The 20,051-nt window shown below is 47.2% G+C and overlaps 1 protein-coding gene across 1 annotated transcript in view; it reads right to left on the reverse strand.

The window, feature by feature from the left end:
- Positions 1-20,051, reverse strand: part of KDM2B (lysine demethylase 2B) — a 119,121-nt gene that overhangs the window by 7,769 nt on the left and 91,301 nt on the right. The window contains exons 13-15 of the mRNA XM_059827457.1: positions 9,026-9,250; positions 5,212-5,355; positions 345-431 (exon numbers count right to left, since the gene is read on the reverse strand). Coding sequence (XP_059683440.1) covers positions 345-431; positions 5,212-5,355; positions 9,026-9,250 — 456 coding nt within the window. The remainder of the gene's footprint in view (positions 1-344; positions 432-5,211; positions 5,356-9,025; positions 9,251-20,051) is intronic.

The raw sequence follows: 20,051 nt of genomic DNA on the forward strand, positions 1-20,051 counted from the left end.
TGCAAGGAAATAATGTTTCACTAATTCCAACAGACACTTCAGGTTTTGCATAATTGCTTCTGGATTTTGTTTTTTTAAAGAAGGGTTTTCATCTTAGAAATTAACAGGCAGCAATGCACAGAACTAACCTAAATATTCCCCAGGTTTTGAGTGAAGTGTTGGTACGTGGAACAAGAATACAAAAATTATTAAAAAGTAGAAACCCATCAGCTTATTTCCTTCAACTCAACTGAATTAAGCACAAAATCAAAAGCTGGTATTGGGCAAAATTACATCTACAAGTCAGAGGGAATGCCTGAGATTTTATATCTCATTCCAGCACCACTTATTCCCATTAAACTCACTTTTCCAGTTTTCCCTGCATGGTTGCACTTTGGACACTCCCAGCAGTTCGGCAGCTCATCATTAACCACACCATCCGATTCCTTCACCTGGTGAAAGAGAGGCACAACTCAGTTCACAATCGCACTGCAAAAAGCTGCAGAAGTCGACAGGTAGATCATTTAGAGGCATTTTGTACATTTGTCTCTGATTGACTGCTGCTCTCCCAATGGCTGCAGAAAAGAACCCCAGATGACCGCAGGAGCTGTGCCATTCTGCTGGTGCTGAGCAAGCCCTCGGTCCTGCACAATTACCCTTCTGATGATGTCAACAGGGGAGGAAAGCAATGTGGCCAAATTGGTATTTGACAAAGGGTTCAGGTCGGGGCTTTTTATGAAGGTCAATGACAATCCCAGTTAACACAGGGCACATTCTGCTCTTGCAAAAAACCAAAACAACAAAAAACACCCCAACAACCCAGACCAAAACCCCAAAAATCCAGGACTGTAATCACACCATCTCCAAATGTCCTCCCACACCACTCATTTGAAAAGCTCAGTCCCGTCCATCCCCCTCCCCGCCCCAGAGTGAGGCACAGTCTGATCTTTTCACAGGAAAGGATTTTTCCCATACACACATTCTCACATACATTAATACTGTTCGGCATTTTTAGAAGCAAAGCACCCTGCACTGTAATCAAGTGTTCCTTAAAATATTTTTCTTTATGGATCAGAACTAGCAGTCCCATGCCTCCAGCCCTCAAGCCCATGTGCCAATAAAAATGACGGTTGCCAAGTCAGCTAGAGAACAGGCACTTTTATTCAGAAGACTGGACACATGAAGGCATTTTGAAGGTTTCTCACACCCCCAGTTACCCAGCTAGCGTGAGGAAGAGAAATGCTTCCTACTTCACTGCCTCTGAGAGACTGTGACATTTTCCTTTTTGAAAGGGAAGACGCGCACTCAGTGTTGTTAGACTACAATAAAAGCACAGTCCTGCCCTATGCGGTTAAAAGCTGCTGGTTTCTGGATTTCCATACATTACTTTCCAAACAGGAGAGAAGTGTTTCTGAAAAGACATTTCCGAGAATGAAACTGAGGATGAAAAGTAGAGCTAAGGCAAAAACACCCTCCACACAAACACATACGCTCACTGATGGCAAATTCACATTTAAGGGTTTAGTTATATATTCAGAAATAAGCCTTGGGGGGAAAAAAAAAGATTACTATTCTAGACAACAAAAACATGCTACTGTCAAGACAAATAGCTAGGCATTGGCATCAGTAGCACAGTAGCAGGAGACTGCTGCTGAAACAGGCAGGGGCAAAGATCTGCAGATTTGTCATGTTTCTGAAACATTTCCTCCTCTCCGCCCAGCTCAGCTAAAATGCACTGGCTGGGCAGGATCAAGCCCTTGTTTTTAGGGGAACTGCTTCCTCAAGTCCCCGAGCCAGACAGCAGCCATTCTAGTTTCACCATCTAGTGAGAGTGATGACATGTCAGTCTCTCGCAGCAAGTCTTCTGGAGTTAATAAATGAGTAAATGAAGTGGGCAGAATTTAAATACTGGTTTTATCACAACTGTGTGCCTTTGAACCTTCTTTCCCATGGTAGGTGTAAGATACTCCAGGAGTAGTTGTATACATCTCTGCCTCAGGGGAACAATTTCTGGCCCAAGCTCAAGTTGGGAACAAGTTCTTTCCCGCACTGCATATAGAACAAATGCTACTGAAGGGCAAGCATTACAGCTCTGTCGCTTCTGTGAAGTTTAAGGAACTGAACAGATGTGAGGCACTGTAAGCAAACTAATTAGACACACACAAACCTGCCACTGAATCTGTCCCAAACCTTTCAAGGCTGGGTGGGAGCCAGTTCTGAGTGTTTGCTACCAACAGCAGGTGGGTGTCTGAGCCACAGCGTGAGGCATCTTCAGAAACGTACCTGCAGCATGAGGTCAGCAATTCAGGAAGTCTAAACATGAGACTACACTACTGTGAAGTCTTCTCGTTAGGGAATATGGAAACCCCAGGATGCTGATCTGACATCGCTGAGTGACAGCCATGAATTCTGGCAGTGCCAAGACTGAAACAACACAGGCAGTGAGACACACCTGGACTGAAGCCATAAGCAGTGCATCTGTGCTGGAAAAGGTCTTTCTATTTCTGCTGTTCTGACAAGGCACATAAATATTCACCTTCTCCATCATTACCACTATATCCATCTAAGATGAAAAAGAACAGAGTCCTACTGGGGAAAACAAACCCCTTCTCCTTAAGGGAACAGCATCACATATGCACTCACTCACACGTGCTACCTAGCATTACTAGCAATTTGACATGTAGCAAGGAAAAAAAATCATCAGTACCAGTTCAAGTCAAATGCTCTGTAACAATGAAAGGCAGTATTCCTCTGAAAATCTCACTAGCTCCCTCTGGAAACAATGCTGCACTTATAAAAACAATCTTGGCGAGCGTTTTGTAAGAAACTCTTCAGCAAAACGAGCATTTGCATTGGTATTGTATTTTCAAGGAAAAGAAGCATGTCAGAACCACCACCCCATGCCCCCCCCGCCCCATGACACTTCTCAGTACGTGGAAGATCCAGGCTGTCCTTAGTGCAGTTCCAACGCAAGCACCTAACGTGCTTGGGTACCCAGGGCTCCCCCAGCACGAGGCACCCACAGAAGCCCCGGCAAGGTTGTGAGTACGGCACAGCACAGATGCACCTGAGCTACCGTTGATCTCCTCGAAGAGGTCATCCTCTGACACTGTTTTTTCATGGAGAAAACCCACCACAAACATGTACGACCAAATCAGGAAGCTGGAAGAGGATGGACTTCAAACCAGGAACAACCTGCCCTGGAGTACAAATTAGCCAGTGCATATGCCAAACTACTCCACAAGCTTTGGAGATGCATCTTGGAGGGAATTCACTCTACAGGGGAATAAGCCTGGAAAGGACACTCCTCCCTTCACTGATCCAGTTTATTCCAGTCTCCCCCAAAAGTACATTTGCCAGACATTAAACTGGAGATGACCGACAGTTCACGTGTACTCCTGCCTATTTACTGAGTAGGACAGGAAGGGACCTTCTCTTGGTGGACAGCCGAAGCAGCTGCGTCTGCGTTCAAAGGCGCTTCCCACAAGGACTATTTATGGGCTCCATCCTCTGGGCTTAAGCCCACATCAAGAGCTTGAGCAACATGTAAACATGGCAACAGATTTTGGTCTCACAGAAAAATCATGGAACCTGGGAATACAGAGCAAGAAGGGATCCAAGGAAGAGGCTCCATTTTCCTTTTGCTGTTCTCTGGTGCATAATCTCATCTCACCTTCCAAGACAATTCTGAAATCCTATCAGTGCCCTTTTGTCTCAGTAAATAAGCAGTGCCAGCTACCCCACCATTCCAGCTCAACAGAAGCACTGAGAAATTAAAATACAAGACACACTGTAAATCTCCCACTGCTTGATTTTCAGAAACACCCGAAGCAACATTGTTCCTAGTTACCAAAACAGCACTCAGAACACCACACATGCATAAAAGAACAAACAGCACTTGCTTGATTTCACAGATCTGACCCACATCCTGTACAACTAGTCCCAAATGTGGTATGGGGAGAGGAAACCATATTTGAACTGCCACTAGACAACAATCATGTCCTCTGGACTCAGCCATGAAGTGTCACTGACACTGCAAAGGGAGAGATGGGGGAGTGCACGGCACTTTCAGGAAGGACTGGAATAGCAAAGCAGCAGCTACAAGCCAAAATTGAGGTACCTCTGAAAACAAGCAGCTCCCTCCCTTATTTCATCAGCCCCCAAAGCCTTGTTTTAAGCAGTGCCAAGCAAGCAAAGCTCCCTTTCAGAGCCCATCTGTGGCAGGGGCTGTGAGCACCAATTTCAGAGAGCAAGGAGACAGCCACAGTTCTGGTTTGCCAGCTACCTGCTTTCTGCTCTAACAAATGACACACACATAGCTTGGTACAATACTGTGTATGACACAAGAAAAATAAAAGGCCAGGAGAGCATTACCCCCGGCCTGCATAAGGAACATACCTCTTCTCCCAGAGATCCCAGAAGGGCCAAAAGCTGCTTTCTAGGGCACGGTGTGTCAGAATACATTTGCTTTGGCAAATCACTTTAACCATAAACAAATCAGCAACAGGAAATGGCTGATCAGCTGAAACAAACCAGCTCTGGAGAAAGGAGGCTTCTAAATGCTAATACACAAAGATACGCCCAAAATGACACTTCTGTTACCAGCAAGGAATATAGCTGGACTTGAGTCACAGGACTCAAGTCAGCCAAGGGTGAGCACTCCTGCAGCCTGAAACTCACTCAGCTCGTTCTCTAGCACTGCAGTCTTCCTACTGCAACATTTGCTCGTAACATCTTTAAGGCCAGCTGCCACCGAATGGCACATCTGTGCCCGGACAAACACGAACAGCGAACTACTCGTTTGTAGTTTGTGGGACACAGGAAGGAGCTACTGATACGGGGATTGCAACTGACTCATCCAAAGGTACAGGCAGATTTCTCTGTCCTCTTGAGCTTCCCATCCCAACTGAAACTCCTCACTTCCTTCAACAAAAGGCAAAAAAGAAAGAAAAACAAAACACCCAAAAACCCCCAAGACATTTGCACGCACACACATTTCGGAGGCTGAGTGTCTGCTTACAGGGGATGCTGTTACATCAAAGGATCCCCACCTGCCAGTCAGGGCTGCATGTGCCACGGCTATCACCCTGCTTCTCACACCGACTCTCTGGTCCCTTAAGTTTCCAAAGATGAAAATGCGAAAGCTTTCCAATTTCTGCGTACTACTTTTACATTTAAGGTGATAACTAAACCAGTTCGTGTTTCCAACGTGTATCACATCCTTGTACTCACCTTAAGGCATCCTGGGTGTATGATTTCATTACAAATGGAGCATTCCATTAGCATGAGATTAAACTTGCTCTCCTCCTCTTCCACAGTGTCCTCTTTCCCAGCTTCTCCACACACCAGACACACAGCAGTATGAGGCAACACCGGCTGTTTACACATATCAGAAAGAAATCTTGATCAGGACACAGAAGACACATGGAAGCAGAAGAACTCAGTGTGCATTTACAGTATCCTCATTTCAAAGAGGAGATAAACAGGGATTAATTGTGCAAACCGCTGAAGGCTGTAGCCCAGCAGAGCAACGAAGGCAAGAAAAACTGGTAACAAATCGGGGCTCAGTATCCAGACCAAGCATCACAGGACATGCTCCATGGAATGGCAGTGCTCTCCCTGTAGCGACATAGATTCATGGGGCATCACAGGGATGGATGAGAATGATTTTTTTTTGTGGGTCCCTTGAATCTGTGAGCTGACACAGACATTGGCATGCAAGTCACTTCACTAGCGTACAATGGGAGGGAAAAGAAGCAACCTAGAACATCACTATTCACATCCATTAAGCTTCACAATCTGACTAGCAATTTGGCAGCTCCCCTATTTTACAAGCAGGGCAGACAGATGTTATGGGACCCAATCCAGGTCTCGCAGCAAGCTCACAACAGAACCAAGAACAGACCTTCTCCTGACTGACAGTCTATTATCTAGGGCTCTGCTCCCAACCTGAGCATTGCAAAAACCACTGCACAGATACTTAAAAAGGTAATTCCTCCCCTGCAAGTGTCACAAGTGAGAAGCGCACTGATTTTTTTTCTGTCTTTTGCTGAGGTAGAAAGGGAAGTGCAGCATCTCACATATCTGTCACCCATGTCAAAGCACTGAATGCCAGTCTTATTAAAAAGCCACCTTTGTGCTAATGAGGAACAAACTTCTGGTTTGTGGCAATGAGGTATAAGCCTCATTACAAGAAAGAAAAGGAAGATCCTCATAAGAAGCTGGATGTAACGTGAAATGCAATCGATTAGTTTGCAAACCCTTAACTATTAAGTAGCCAGAGATGTGGCTTTTATGGCAAGGCTCTCCCATAGATGGAGTGAATAAAATCCGTAAGCGGATACTTGCACACCAAACCAAACCTATGCAGCAGCACTGCATCCTTCAGCAAGTTTCAGGCAGGGAAAAACCTAGCTATAGTAAGCCATTACAGAGTACAGTGTGCTGCCCCAGACACCAACATCTAATACATTAGCTATGGCAACACCTTCCTGCTTTCTCATGCCAGTACTTACCCACGCTCCATTTTAAAAGCATTTTGCAAATGCTATTTAATTCCCACCCTTCCTCCAAGCAAAAAATAGGAATCCCCAGGATCCCATTCCACCAGCAGGTAAACCAGAGTAAAGATAAGTTGTCCAGAGCCATAAGAGCTCTGTCACTTGTTTTGTTCTATCTCCAACATGATAAGTATTTATATCCGCATGCAAGAACAAACATCCCAGGAGCAGTACAGTTTTTTCTAGCTGAGAGCAAGGATGTCTACAGAAATGTCCTCGGTGCCCCAACTAGCCCTGTCCCACTGACAGGCTGGAACAACAGCCACGCTGTCATAACTCATCCTCCCAATACAGAGCCCCACACTCCCTTCAGACCTATTCAATGCAGCATAAAGTGTCCCAGGCACTCCTGTTTCCTTTCTTGATTGAACTAGTGATGCAGAGGAGTTTCTTGTTCTCCGAGTGGCAGTACAGGCTCTCTTAAGGCTTCTGAGTTTAATGAAAGTCTGTGTCTAGTTAATATTGTCAATGTTATTAACCAGAGGAAAGCACAATCCCAGAACTGTAGGGATCATTACTTCCACAGAGTCTTGCTTCAGTGTTTTGGGCTTTGGTTTTTTTTGGCTGGAAGCTATTGGATAGGTACCACAATATATTACTCCTGCAATTGTTAGGGAACATAATGAACAAGAGTAAAGACAATAGGATTGCTTATAGAAATGTAAAGCACCATTAAAAGTTACAACAGTTCAACTTGTTAATTTTCTATGCTTCTGCTGCTCTAAGAAAGTTTGTAATACTCCCCCTGCCATTTACACCAATGGGAACCTGCAAAGGGCAGAGATGTCTTCTCCAGCGCATGCAAGGGTGCGACAAGGAATCAGAGTACCCTGGCTACCAAGCCCTGTACTCTAACCACAGCCCCTGGACATAAACCTGCAGATACCAAGAAGAAAAATACTTCTTCATTAGAAAAAAGGGGATGAGAGGATGACTACACTCAGCCAGGAGAGAACCCAGTTCATCTCCAAAAGGCTCAGCCTGTGTATCAAGAGTAAAACAGCTTAGTATGAAGGTTTCCTTCATCAGTCAGGACAAGAAAGCACACTGCAGCCCTAATTTAATCCCTCCACTAAAAAGGCAGCACGATTTCACTATTTCTTCCCCCTGGAGAATAATAAATTCTTCATCCATGCTGTTCAATTCATGCTACACTCCAGGAAATCAAGTGTTCAAAGAAAAGACACTTGAGCTGCAAAAGCACTCTGCGGAAAGGTAGATATTCTATGTACTTTACTGAAAGATCCAGCAGAGCTGAATCCAATCCTCTATGTCAAGAACAGCGCATGGCTTAGAACAGGACATGGAGTGAGCTACCAGGAGCAACTACTGGAAACCTTAAGTGCTTATCAGTTTTTTTAATCAGTGTCAGACCAAGTCGCTTAATGCCTCTGCTTCAGTTTCCTCATCAGAATTAAAGGGAAAAAAAAAACCAAAAAACCTAAGTGAAAGGAATTGTAACAAGAGTTAGAGAGAAATCAGTATAGATGGGGTGATATTTCAGTTATGAATAAACAACATTCCTTTCCATATAAGAAAACCAAACTCTTAACAACAGCATAAACAAGACCTTCCAAAGAATTAAGAGAAAATCTAAAGCTAATTTCTACCCTTGAACGGGGCCACTGTGGACATGAGACCTGAGGAGAAGCTCCACAACAGTCAGTATGAAAGCAACAGATTCAAAAGGTGCTTGGACAACTTAAAGGACAATTAATCTGTCAATATTTGTTAAATACAAAGCTATAACTTATGACTCAAGAAACTTCTAAGCAACATATCAGAGCAACCCAGGAAATCGTCTTTGACTGCCTGCTTGCCCTGTTCTGATGCTCATCCCCTAACAGCCATTTCCAGTCCCTGGGGAAGACAAGACCCTGGCTTGATGGCTCTTTGGCTCACCTGGATCAGATTCCTCCTATAGGTAATATCAAACAAATTGAAATTAAGGTCTCAAGTAGCCTGGGGCTGGGGTCACCAACACCAAAATCTTGGAGGATGCCAGTCAAAGATTTCTCCATATTTTAAGTTGGTTAAGTAGTTAAGATGGAAAAGATAGTTGCAAGACAGCTTCTCCCAGGAAATTCAGAGATCCAAACCAAACAGGCCTCTTTTCCCTTTGGATCAGAACTTCCCACTATTCCCCTTCTCCCCCAAATTCCAGAATTTCAGTGTGATTTGAGTGACAATTTCTGGTGTACTCATAATCTCCACATTTACCTTCTGTATTAGTAGCATGGCTTTCATTCTCAGTAAGTTTTTGGAGCATTCTGGTTTAAGATTTGGGGAAGGGGGGGGGGGGGGGGGGGGGGACAAAAAGCGATGGGAAGAAGAGATCTGAACTGAGAGGGCAGGGATTACACTGTTTTGCCTGATGCGTTTTAGAGACTACTCAGAGCGGAGTTCTCAGTTCCACTCCTTGTCACTAGGAGACACAGATATAGGAAAGAAATCTCCAAACAAGCTGTAGCAACAGGTACACTTACTGCGATACACTGCCTCATGATGCAGGACTGTTTCATCCTGCCAGGTCCCCCAAATTTCTTCATGTCTTTGCAGAAGTGACACTCGCCGCACTCTGTCCGCAGACACGCCTCGCACTTGCGGCATCGCGTCCTCCTCCGACGTGCTCCGGCGGTTGTCCGATTAGCTGCGAGCTTCACCGCAGAAGCAGTGCCCAGCTTCCCTTTGGGCCGTCCGACTGCCCTGTTCTGAAAGAGCCAGGCACACAAGGTTAATCGCACATCCCACTTACCATCTAAACTACAGAACTTCCTCAGACAGGAGCTGTATATATCTTAGATGCAAAACTGACAGATGTATTACAATTATACACAGAGATGGGTAATACTGAGTAGATGCATACGTTCGCTGCTACAGCTAAAGGAGTTCCATTACCTTTTCAAGAAAAGATGCATTGTAAAAAGACAAAGAAACCAAGGCATAAATGAGAGATCCCAAACGTATAGCAAGCCTGCTTCAACAGGAGGGTAGGGAGAATCAGTTTACGCACAGCTCAGTGCAGGACCAAGTCCCAGATGATGTGCTTGGCTTAGGTTAAGAGATGACCTGCACCACTGCTGAGCTCTGGGCTAGGGAGCTCTTAGGATTGTGCGCAGGTTAACTCAGAAGGTCTCCTTTCCTCTCCTGGAAGTGGAAGAATCCAAGGAGGCAGCAAAAGTAATTTTGAGGTTAGGTACAGCAGAGAAACACTCAGCAACAACGGTTCAAGCCACAGCACTCTCCCTAAAAAACCAGGGGAGTATGAACTACTGCCAAGTGATAAAGTAGGAAATAAACCACCAATACTACAAAACCCTTCCAAAGTAGCTCCCCTCACACCCAATACTAGCAACTGCTCAAAAACAGAACACTAACTGATGCTGTGCAAAGGCTAAAAAGGGCATCCCAGGTCTAGATTTCAATGACCTTTAAGACAGAAGCTAAAGGAGCATGAAAAGATTTTTAAATGATTAGGTTAACTGCAACATATTCACTCTGGATATCTAAATTTCATGTTCTCATTAGAAACTCCCTGTTATACACAAGAACTTACAGCTCAAGCCAAACATCGCTAAATACCATGTAATTGTATGGGGCTAATTACACAAGAATTGGCTTGGCTCATTCTTACCACTGACAGCTTTCTCCATAAAGATGGTAATAACAGGACATAAAGTTCATCTGGTTTAGTACTTATACAATTTTTCCACTTTCTGCACATCTCAGCACATGACTGACAGACCGGCCAGTTTCACTTTCTGTTCCTGCTGAATTCTGGGCAATCACCAAGGCAGGGGCAGGTTGGCTATAGAAAGCCATGCAGAATTTCCACCGCAGTTTTTAAAAGAAAGGGTATGGAACCATTCTACTTGATACTACAAAAGCTTCCCTAAGCGTCCTGCTACACAACCCTGAAGAAAAGCCACGTTGCCAAGTACTTGAAGTTCCTCCCAGCTGACTTAGCAAAGCTCCAGTGACTTTCTTAAGATGCAGAAGAGTGCTGGTATTTTAACAGAGTCTCCATCCCAGGAACCTCAGTGCTGGGAGAGCAGAGAAGCCAGGAGCTAGACCTCTTCGCTTTCTCTCCCTCAGACCTACTATTGTAACTGAGGTGGGGAAAAACATTGCTTAGTCGATGAGGTTACACAGATTTCAGCAAGTTTTTAATTATGCTCCTCCAGAACAGCTTCTATTCTGCTTGCAGGTTGAATCGCACTGTGCTGTGTGAGCACAGACAAGTGTCGCTTCCTTCCCATCGGCAACCACACCAGACGCCTGGACTTCAGATCAATTTCAGACACTCTAATGAATAAATATTTACCTTTTAGACCAACTTTTCAGCCTCTCAAGGATAAAGTCAGCTCTGGTAGGACTGGCTTAGAGGCAACCTAGATAAGAGATAATTTCCTTCCTCAGCATGAATCACTCCTCCATTCTCTCTAATAGAGTCTCCTTCCACTAGCAAGGGAAGCGAGAGACACGAACCAAAGGCAGTTCCCCTCTGCCTACAGCACATGGAAGATTCTGCATGAGCATCTGACTTCTTCCCACTAGGTTTGAACATGATTAAGATTTTTAAGAAGGTAAACAACAGTTACGACTCCATCAGAATGGCCTTTTTAAAATGCAATCCTCTTTCAAGGAAAAATCAAACTCGGTACTTTTCCAGCTGAAAGACAACTCCTGACTCTGCCACAGTAATATGAGCCAAGTCCTAATTTTGAGGACAGCATCTTAAGTGCCAGGACACTGCAAAGATGCAAGCAGTAAAAAAGCATTGCTTGAACACAGAATTTGAGAATCCTGAAAAAAAAAAAACAGGCAGGAAGGTGAAGGTACAAGAACAAGTCTGAAGCCAGACCACACCACGCAACTCAGATTTCCTTACAAATCACCACCACACAGCAGACAGCAGAGGCGCAGACCTCCGATCCCACTGTATGTAACATTTCTTACCTACCCAGACCTCTTCACTGCTCGTTAGGAAATTCAAGCAATTGTACTAGCTGGGTTTGTACTAATTTACCATCCGACCAATCCTCAATCCAAGCCACATTTTCACTCCAGGATGTCGCAGCCAGCAAGGCTAGAGAGGCCTTGCAGGAATTCCCACTAGTATCTTGTTTCAAGGGGCTCCAAAGTGGTCGCTTAAAAACCTCCACAGAAGAAAATCTGGCCTGTGGGTTGCTATCCCAGAAAGGGGCTGGGATTCAAGGGGGTAGAAGGAGCCTCCTACATGACTTGGGGTTTATTTAGTACATGGCAGACAGCCAGACAAATTCCAGGTTGATGTTAGTGAAGAGATGCTGAAGGACTTCCAGCTCAGACTGCAGTTTTACAATATACCAGCCCTGGTAGCGAAACTAGGTAAAGATTTCCTTCCCAGTTTCTGTTCCCATCTCTGTACTGCAATTTGCCACTCTCCTAGCTCAACTCTGTGGAGCTGTCTTGCAAATAATGAGCAACTGGCAGGGGATGGCAGGATTCCTTAACCTGGGTTTACCACGGTGGCCAGCCAACAGCAGCTCCACGGCCTCAAGCTCAGGACTGGGTGACACACTAAGTCCTAAACTAGGTTCTGGACCAGCGTAGTCTCCCACCTGTGTAGCAGATCAATCCTATCATCTCCTTTCCCAAGGAGCTGAGGCCCTCAAGCACAGCCTGTGCCTGCTGACTCTGTAGTCGCCATCACCCACTGCTGAGAACTGTCACAAAAAGAAGGATTACACCACACTTGAAGAGATTTTTTCCCGTAAATCTTACAATAAAAAACCAGGGAGTTGAGACAGAGCCTGCCTGAAATACTACCGCAAGCAATCCCCTATATTCTCCAGCACCTCCACAGAAACTGTGCCCATACTCCTCTGGCCACAGTAAGAGTCTTCAAAAGAGGGGTAGGAGGGTGCTGAAGTGATGGTAACCAGTCTCTCAAGCTCCTCACGAAGGCTGTGCAAGCAGCTGCTGAAACATATTAGGAGTAATATACTAAATGCCTACCTCTATTACATTGAAACCTAGAAAGCTGGTGGACTTGCGCTGCCCTCTAAAACAAGACATGATAACAGAACATCCTGCTAGTTTTTCTTTTGTGTTTTTTTTTTTTGTTCCCCCCAGATTACTGCTATGCAGCACACAAAGGCAACCTACTCCTGCCCCTGAAGCAGACATAGCACCTGGGTACTGGGAGTAAACTTAGGCCATGGAATGTAATACACTATGAACTACAAAGCCATTTACAAATCATAGATTTGGGATCACCCTCCCACACCACAGTGGTTAAACACGCCCCACTCCTCAGACAGGAAAGGGGACAAATTTGCAAACTGATTTTCAGAAGTGCTGAACTCCTCCAAACCCCACTGAATTCAACACCGCTCCAGGTGGACGACAATTAGGGGACTGGGTGGGGAGGTTATCAGCAATTCAAGTCTCTCAACAGGGCTGTGTAGATCAGGGAATAAGCCCAGGTATGACATGTCCAACTCTAAACAAACTCCTAGGAAATGCTACCTGGAAGAGTCACTACTCGGAACATCACTTTATCTTTGCTATGGACAAACATTTGGCTGCTGGGAAGTTTTCATTGCCTGCTTACAGGTACCTTAACACACTTTCACCATACGTCATTCTCCTGCTCGGCAGTCACCGAAAAGCCACCCGCGATCACCAGGGTCAGAAGCAGCAGAGGCACAAAGGGCGTCTGCCCCAGCACAACTCTTACTACGACAGAAATACAATTTGATGTTTACAGCAAGAGATTTCTAGCCTTCACAGCTGCAAAGAATAACTCAAAAGACATCAGGTAAACAACAATACCAAGAGCATCAAGCTTTGGAAACAACACTTCAAGAGCTATCAGCTGTTAAAAGCATCCTTAAGTAGGTGCTGATATTCCACATCTGCTATCCCCACACCAGCCGGGCTGGAGTTGTCACCAGGCAACTTCACATACAAACTCCTCTGCTCTGGAGAGGAAGATCAGCTGACCAGGAGAAAGGAGGTCCTGGTCCTAAAAGCAAGGCTGACAAAGCCCGCAGCTTAGAAACAAGCTTTTCTGCAAGTGGCCTTTACCTGGTCATGGGTCTTATTCCATCACTCAGCTTCAGTGACTTGCTTAAACTGCTGCCAGCAGCACCATACCATTATTTCAGACTCAACATCTCCAAGAAAAATCCAGGGACATACGTAGTGCCCTTCTGAAGGGCTTATCACATGCCCAGCTCAGTGAGACCCTGAAGCACTTCACTTCCTAACCAAGTACAATCTGAACAGCTTATGTATCCACTGCATAAATCTCTCCAAGATATCTTACATGCCTAGTGTTCATTGCTTTAAGGTGCTGTGCCACATAAATATATCCCTTCCATTTGCAAAACAGAGGTGATTCCCTTCTGTAACATGTGGACAGATTCCGATTCTTCTGATTTGCTGTAGTTTGACCAAGTCCACGCAACCGTATCAGCACTGGAAGAAAGATGAGGACCCAGGACTTACCGGGCGCCAGTCCTGCGCTTAGCCCTTTATATGGCACTGCATCCCAATACAATTGTTTTAACAGAATTAGAATAGAGAAATTTAATTACCAGTTGTTTCTTTATAACATCTGATAAACAAACACTAGGAAAAAAAAGCCACACACATCAACCCATAATTCATAACTGTTGTCAGCTAAAACACCACTCTAAACATGCTGGATCACGGGCTGATAGAGGGCACAGGAGAAGCCTACGGGGTGCCACAGCAAAGGCTTCTGGTTGATTATTTCCTTGCCTCTTCCCGTAGCATCAGAGATGGGCAGACGCATATTTTTCAATTCAAACAGGGTGGAAGTTCTGGAGGACAAGGCTCCCTGCTTGCTGTCCTGGGCCAGCAAGCAGCACTGTCCTCTACTGCTCCAATGACGTGTCCCTCTCCTAGCCTCCGAGGCATGTAGTTTTGGCCTTCCTGCTAAGAAAACCAGTCAAATTGACCATTACCAGCAGTGGTGCAGACCAGCAACATACATACCAATGCACTGGACTGAGATCCACCAAACTCATTTTACCAGAGGTCTCTGAAACAGACCCTGTCATTAACTCTACATTAACCCTGAAATACGGGGACTGGCATTCAGCTGCCCGGCAGACTGACAGCCTGTTACACACACACTGTCTTGCACTAGATGATCACAACCAAGTCAACAGTTCTTCAGCATTAAACCCTTACAACTCTTCAGCAATTAACAGAAACCCTAGTCAAAGGAAGAACTTAGAGGAACAAGGAAGAAAGGACAGGATGACGCGACTGCAGGAATTCAGTGGGGACAAGGAAGAAGCTAGTTCAAGACAGCAAAAATCACACTGATGCCAGTAACATCCTTAAAAGCTGTACTAACTGAAGAGCACAAGCCAACACCGCAGATCTAACGTGTCTGACTAAAGCGTATCTGCCCAAAAGTCTACACATGCAAACTCCAGGAGAGTTGTTTTCCTCTAGCAGTGGCGGTTTACAAGAGTCATGCCACCCGTCATCGGCATAAGCTCCTGCCAGGGTGGAGGTGTCCTGCAAGAGAAGTCCAAGATCCCCCCTCAAGCAAGGAGCGTCAGAGGGAAAGGGAAGGCGGTGGAACTTTTTCAAGCCCAGCCATCCACAAACAGGATTAATCCTCTCCAGATGTTCATGGCCATCATCTCCTCCAATTCCTACCTACTTTCTCGTCCTCTCCTGCAAAAAGCAGTGTAGCTCCTAGTGACCGCTGCCAGGTGACCACACAGAGCTCCACTACTGAATAAACAGATCAATTTCCTGCAAGTATATAGGAAAGTTTATACCTCGCGGGTTCATCTGGGCATTAGTGACACTCCAGCAGTTTTTCTGCCAACATAGCTACGTTGTTTAGGGTGTGATAAACTGGCACGTCAGCACCAATGCAAGCGCCCCTGTTTATTTTCCTCTGGTGGTGAGAAGGTAGAAGTTAGGCCTGGAGGGTGGAATAAGATATATTGGCAAAAATATGCTTTTGTAGATAAGCTGCATCCAAAGTAGGAGCTCTTAAAAAGAAAGACAACAGTAAGTTATACAGACTTGGGGCACCTTGTGCAAATGTAGCTTCTTCTTCTCACAGCTACTTCAGGGCAAATCCCTCTGCCCCCACCCAGGAGCATTTTTCTCAGTCTGCTTACACACACTGAAGTCAAGCGTCACAGTCAGAAATTGGACTTCTTCCTACCCTGAGTGACCCAGCAAGGCTGGTGGGCTGCAGCAGGGTGCTGCCCTCCCCACGGCCAGCACCAGGCAGGACACATGCCCCAGCACCCACACACTTCCAAGCCCCCAGTGCCGACTGCAACTACTACAAGCGCAGTAAATCCTATCTGCTTTTGTGCTGGGAAACCTGGCAGCCTTTTGGCCTTCTTCATTTAGACACAGGCTAGGGAAAGAGGAATGAAAGTCAGAAGAAAGTCTGAGTGACAAAAACCGCGGTTGCTACCCAAGCGCTGAAGTTGTGCTGTTCAACTACACCTGTAGAGCTGAAGCCTTTCACCTGTCACACACCAGGGACTATCGCAATAGAAAAGCTACGCGATACTGATTTGACACATCCCACGTAGAAAAATCTAGTAACTACATGAGTTAAAGCAGGCTGTGTGAAAATACAGTTGGATCCACACGAGGGTTTTTACCACTGGAACACTTTTGAACAAAGAGAAAAAACACTCCACAGGTCTTTGCTACGTAGGTCACAGGGTTGTAATTTAGGATCAGACCAAGCCTTTCGAGAAATCCTACAAGCAGGATCTCCACTTTCTTGCATTAATTTTTGTTCTGAACTATTAAGATATAAAAACCACTATCAAAGCCTCAGGTTTTAGAAGAGCTGAAGAATCCCAGAACATAACCAACTTTCCAAATTCATCCAGCAAGAACTAGCACCTCCAGGAGTGATTTCACAGCTGGTACAATGCAGCTGAGACCAATCTGCTCTCCTAACGATTAGCTCTTTTAAAAAAGCGTACAGTAATCACACCGAAACAGAGAAGCAAATGGAAAAGGCCTGGTGCGGGACAAAGTTTAAGAAAAGGAAGGGGGCTGGGACATTTTAACTACCAGGTCTGGAAGTTGAGCAGTGAATCGAGCAGCAGTACAGGCCTGCACGTTCACACAACCCGCCGAATTAAGAAAAGGCTTAATAAAGTTACCCGTCCAAGACCCAGCTTAGATTCTTGGACTGACAGCACACCAGGCCAGTGCAGCACATTAACATCTCTCTCAAGGTCTCCGCACCAGAACTGCCATCCCTGGGGAGCACCCAAGGCACACCACCACAGCCAGTCCAAACTCTTTTTCAGCCCTGCTTTCTTGGTGCAATTATGAAGCAAAATATAGTACAGTTATTAGAAACGAGCTGGGTTTTGGAGGATAGACTCAACACCTGGCCCACGTACAAACTTGTCTCTAAAAGCAAATTATTAGGCTATTTTAAAGAGCAAAACACCTTGAGTTACGAACAAAACTATCAAGTTTACGTTTAAATTGCATACACATGTTTAATTCTATTCCTGGTACATTTTTAATTGCTTAGGCAGTTCTTAGAGGGTAAAATATGCAATCTAGAACACATGTTCTGGATTATTTTTCACAGATTACTTCATAAATTTACAAAGTTTATTCTCCTTCCCCCACAGGAAAAAAAAACCCAAAAACAAAAACAAAACCTTCAGAGAATAAACCCTGGAAGTATTAATAAAAGTTCTCTTTTCATTTCAGCACACATCCTTCTCTTTATTCCACATCCCTCGTCCCTGGGAACGGAAAGGAGGTTTTGGCTATTAATCAAACTAAGACAAGGTAGCCGGGCTCAGCATCAGACTCTCTCCTGAAGTCCTGCAGCCCCCTCAGCTATTCGAGGAATCTTATTAAAAAAAAAAAAAAATTAAAAAAAAAAAAATTCTGGAAACGACAGGGAACCCCCCCCCGCGAGGAACAATCACACACTCCAAGCGCATTCGCCTCTGGAGCGGCGCGGGGCCCTCGGAGGTGCCGAACTCCCGGTGCCCCCGGGCGCCCACGGCGGGCGAGGCCGTGCGCCCCGGGCCGGCCCCCGGTGGGAGGCTCCCGCGCCCCGCTCCGCGCCGGGCTCCGCGGGCAGCGCCGGGGGCCGCGGACACGCCCGCAGCCGCGGCGCCGCCGGGCGCAGCCCCACGGCGGGCGGCGCTGCCCCGGGCCGGGCCGGGGCCGCTCCCGACCCCACATTGTTCCCCGTCCCCGCTGCCGGCGCGGCTCGGCTCGGCGCGGCGCTGCCCGGCCCGGCCTCCTCCCCTCCCCTCCCTTCCCTTCCTGCTGCAAACTTCGCCGCCCGCCCCGGACCTGCTCCGGCCCCAGCTCGGGCCCCGGCCCCGGCTCGGGCTCCGGCTCCGACTCGTAGTCCTCCTCGTCGGCGCTCGCAGACATGGCCATGGCTCATGGTGGGCCCAGGCGGAGCCGAGCTGACATGGCTGGAGCGGCGCTGCTGGCGGAGCCCCGCTCCCCGCACACACACACACACATGCAGGAGGAGGAGGAGGAGGAAGGGGGGCCGTGCATATTCATGCCAGGCAGCCAGGAAGGGGCTGGCCCTGCCGGCGCGGCCAATCGCGGCCCGCTTGCACAAAGCCGGCCTGCGGGGACAGCGCGGCCGCTCGGCCGGGGCAGCGCCGGCCGCCCCGCCGCAGCCGAGCCCGGCCCGGGGGGGGGGCGGCTTTAACGCCCTGCTGGCAATTAGCCCCCTGCTAGTAATTAGCCCCGCGAGCTGCCGAGGGGGCCGGCGGGGGCGGGCCGATGCTCGGCCTGCCTGGGTGTGCCGAGCGGGGCGGGGCGGGGCGGGGCGGGGATGCGCGGCGCCGGGATGCGCGGCCGCCCGCAGGGTGCACGGCGCTGCACGGGCTGCTGGAGACAAAGGAGACGCGCACAGACAGACAGACAGACAGACACACCCGCACCCTCGCTACCTGCCGGCTCGCCTCCCGCTGCCAGGATCGGGACGGGAGGAGGGAACCTCCATCCCTCGGGAGGAGAAAGGCACCGAGCAAACTTCGGGATTTCAAGCCATGCCCCTGCTGCGGCAGAACCAGCGCTGGGATCCGATGGGATACAAGGCGACCCGGGTTGCAGAGCTGCTCGCATCTGCCCTCGCACTGCTCCCCGTGCAGGCACCCCCTTTTTGGCTTGCCCTCGAGGAACCATTTCCAGCCCTACTCCGAACGTCCTGACCCACTACAGGGCTTTTACAATAAAATATCCTCCCTGCAGCATGAAACGTTACACATCGGTCAATCGGGGACTTGTTCTGGATCCAAAGGTCACCACCCTAGGGCCCGCACCTGAACACGGACCCTGCCTTTGCCCTCGAGAGCTTGTGGCTGAGGGTCAAAACACGCAGGCCTGAATTTGAGCGCTGAGAATTAAATTTCCCATTGGATTTATGGGCCTGCTTTCAGGGGAAATCCTGATTCCATTCAAGTTGTTAGAATTTTGCCTCTGGCTCCTACGCCCACAACACAGAATTAAGCATGAGATTAAATATTTGCATGTGCTGAGCAACCAAGAAGCCATAAAGAAGCACATCTAATGGTCCTTGCATCCGGATTTTTGCCAATCTAGCTTCAGCTCGGTTCCCTGGTCTAAGTTACCACATGGCCACACAAACACTTTGGGTAGCCCGGGAGGAGAGGCAGCAACAGGCAGGAGCTGGCACAGGAGCAAGCAGCAATGCTGCCTTACGCCCGCTCGCAGCCCTTGTGACACCATGATCTACACAAAGCCTGGTCGTTCAAGTTGAAGTAACAAAATACAGTCAAACTTTAAACACGTATTTACAGGCGACTGCTGATAAAGCCAAGTGAATCACGTAATTATGCCCCTTCCTTATTTTGAATACCTTAAACATACATTTCTTATTTGTACTTCTGTCCTCTCGCCAACTCAAGCTCAAATTATGGGTACGTGACAGTATTCTCCCAATCCTGCTCATCCGCGATGCTAGGAGTGAAGCATTTACTTGCAAAACATGATGGGGCTCTCCCGAATAGGATCGGTTATGTTCAGCCTGTCTCCTCAGGTTTCTCGCTTCCCCCATTGTGCTCGTACACAACCGAGAGCAGGAGCAGATGAAAGCTGAGGCACGAAAGGCATGTGCCTAAGGCCTTGGCTTTCAGAATCACAAGGTAATACCAGAATCCAGTGTTTTCTGGAGGAGAGAGGAAGGGGGGGATGCGTGTCTCACGACAGGCCTACAAAGGAGAGCTTTAAACTACGAAGCAAGGATAACTGACACGATTACAGCCGTGTTTGCGGTTCGATTATATGGCTGGCCTCCAGCAGAGGCAGGAGAAGAGATGACATCCCTAAGGAAGATGCCTGGTCCCACACCTGCCCGTGGGCAGACCAAGTCTCCACTAGCCTGTGCTGATTCCACACGAGGCTCCGCATAACCTGGCTCGTGCTTGTTCACTCTTCCAGCCTTTTGGCTCTGTAATCCAAACAGGATCAAAA

The sequence above is a fragment of the Gavia stellata genome, chromosome 21 (genome assembly GCF_030936135.1).
Source record: "Gavia stellata isolate bGavSte3 chromosome 21, bGavSte3.hap2, whole genome shotgun sequence".
NCBI classification, from domain to species: domain Eukaryota; kingdom Metazoa; phylum Chordata; class Aves; order Gaviiformes; family Gaviidae; genus Gavia; species Gavia stellata.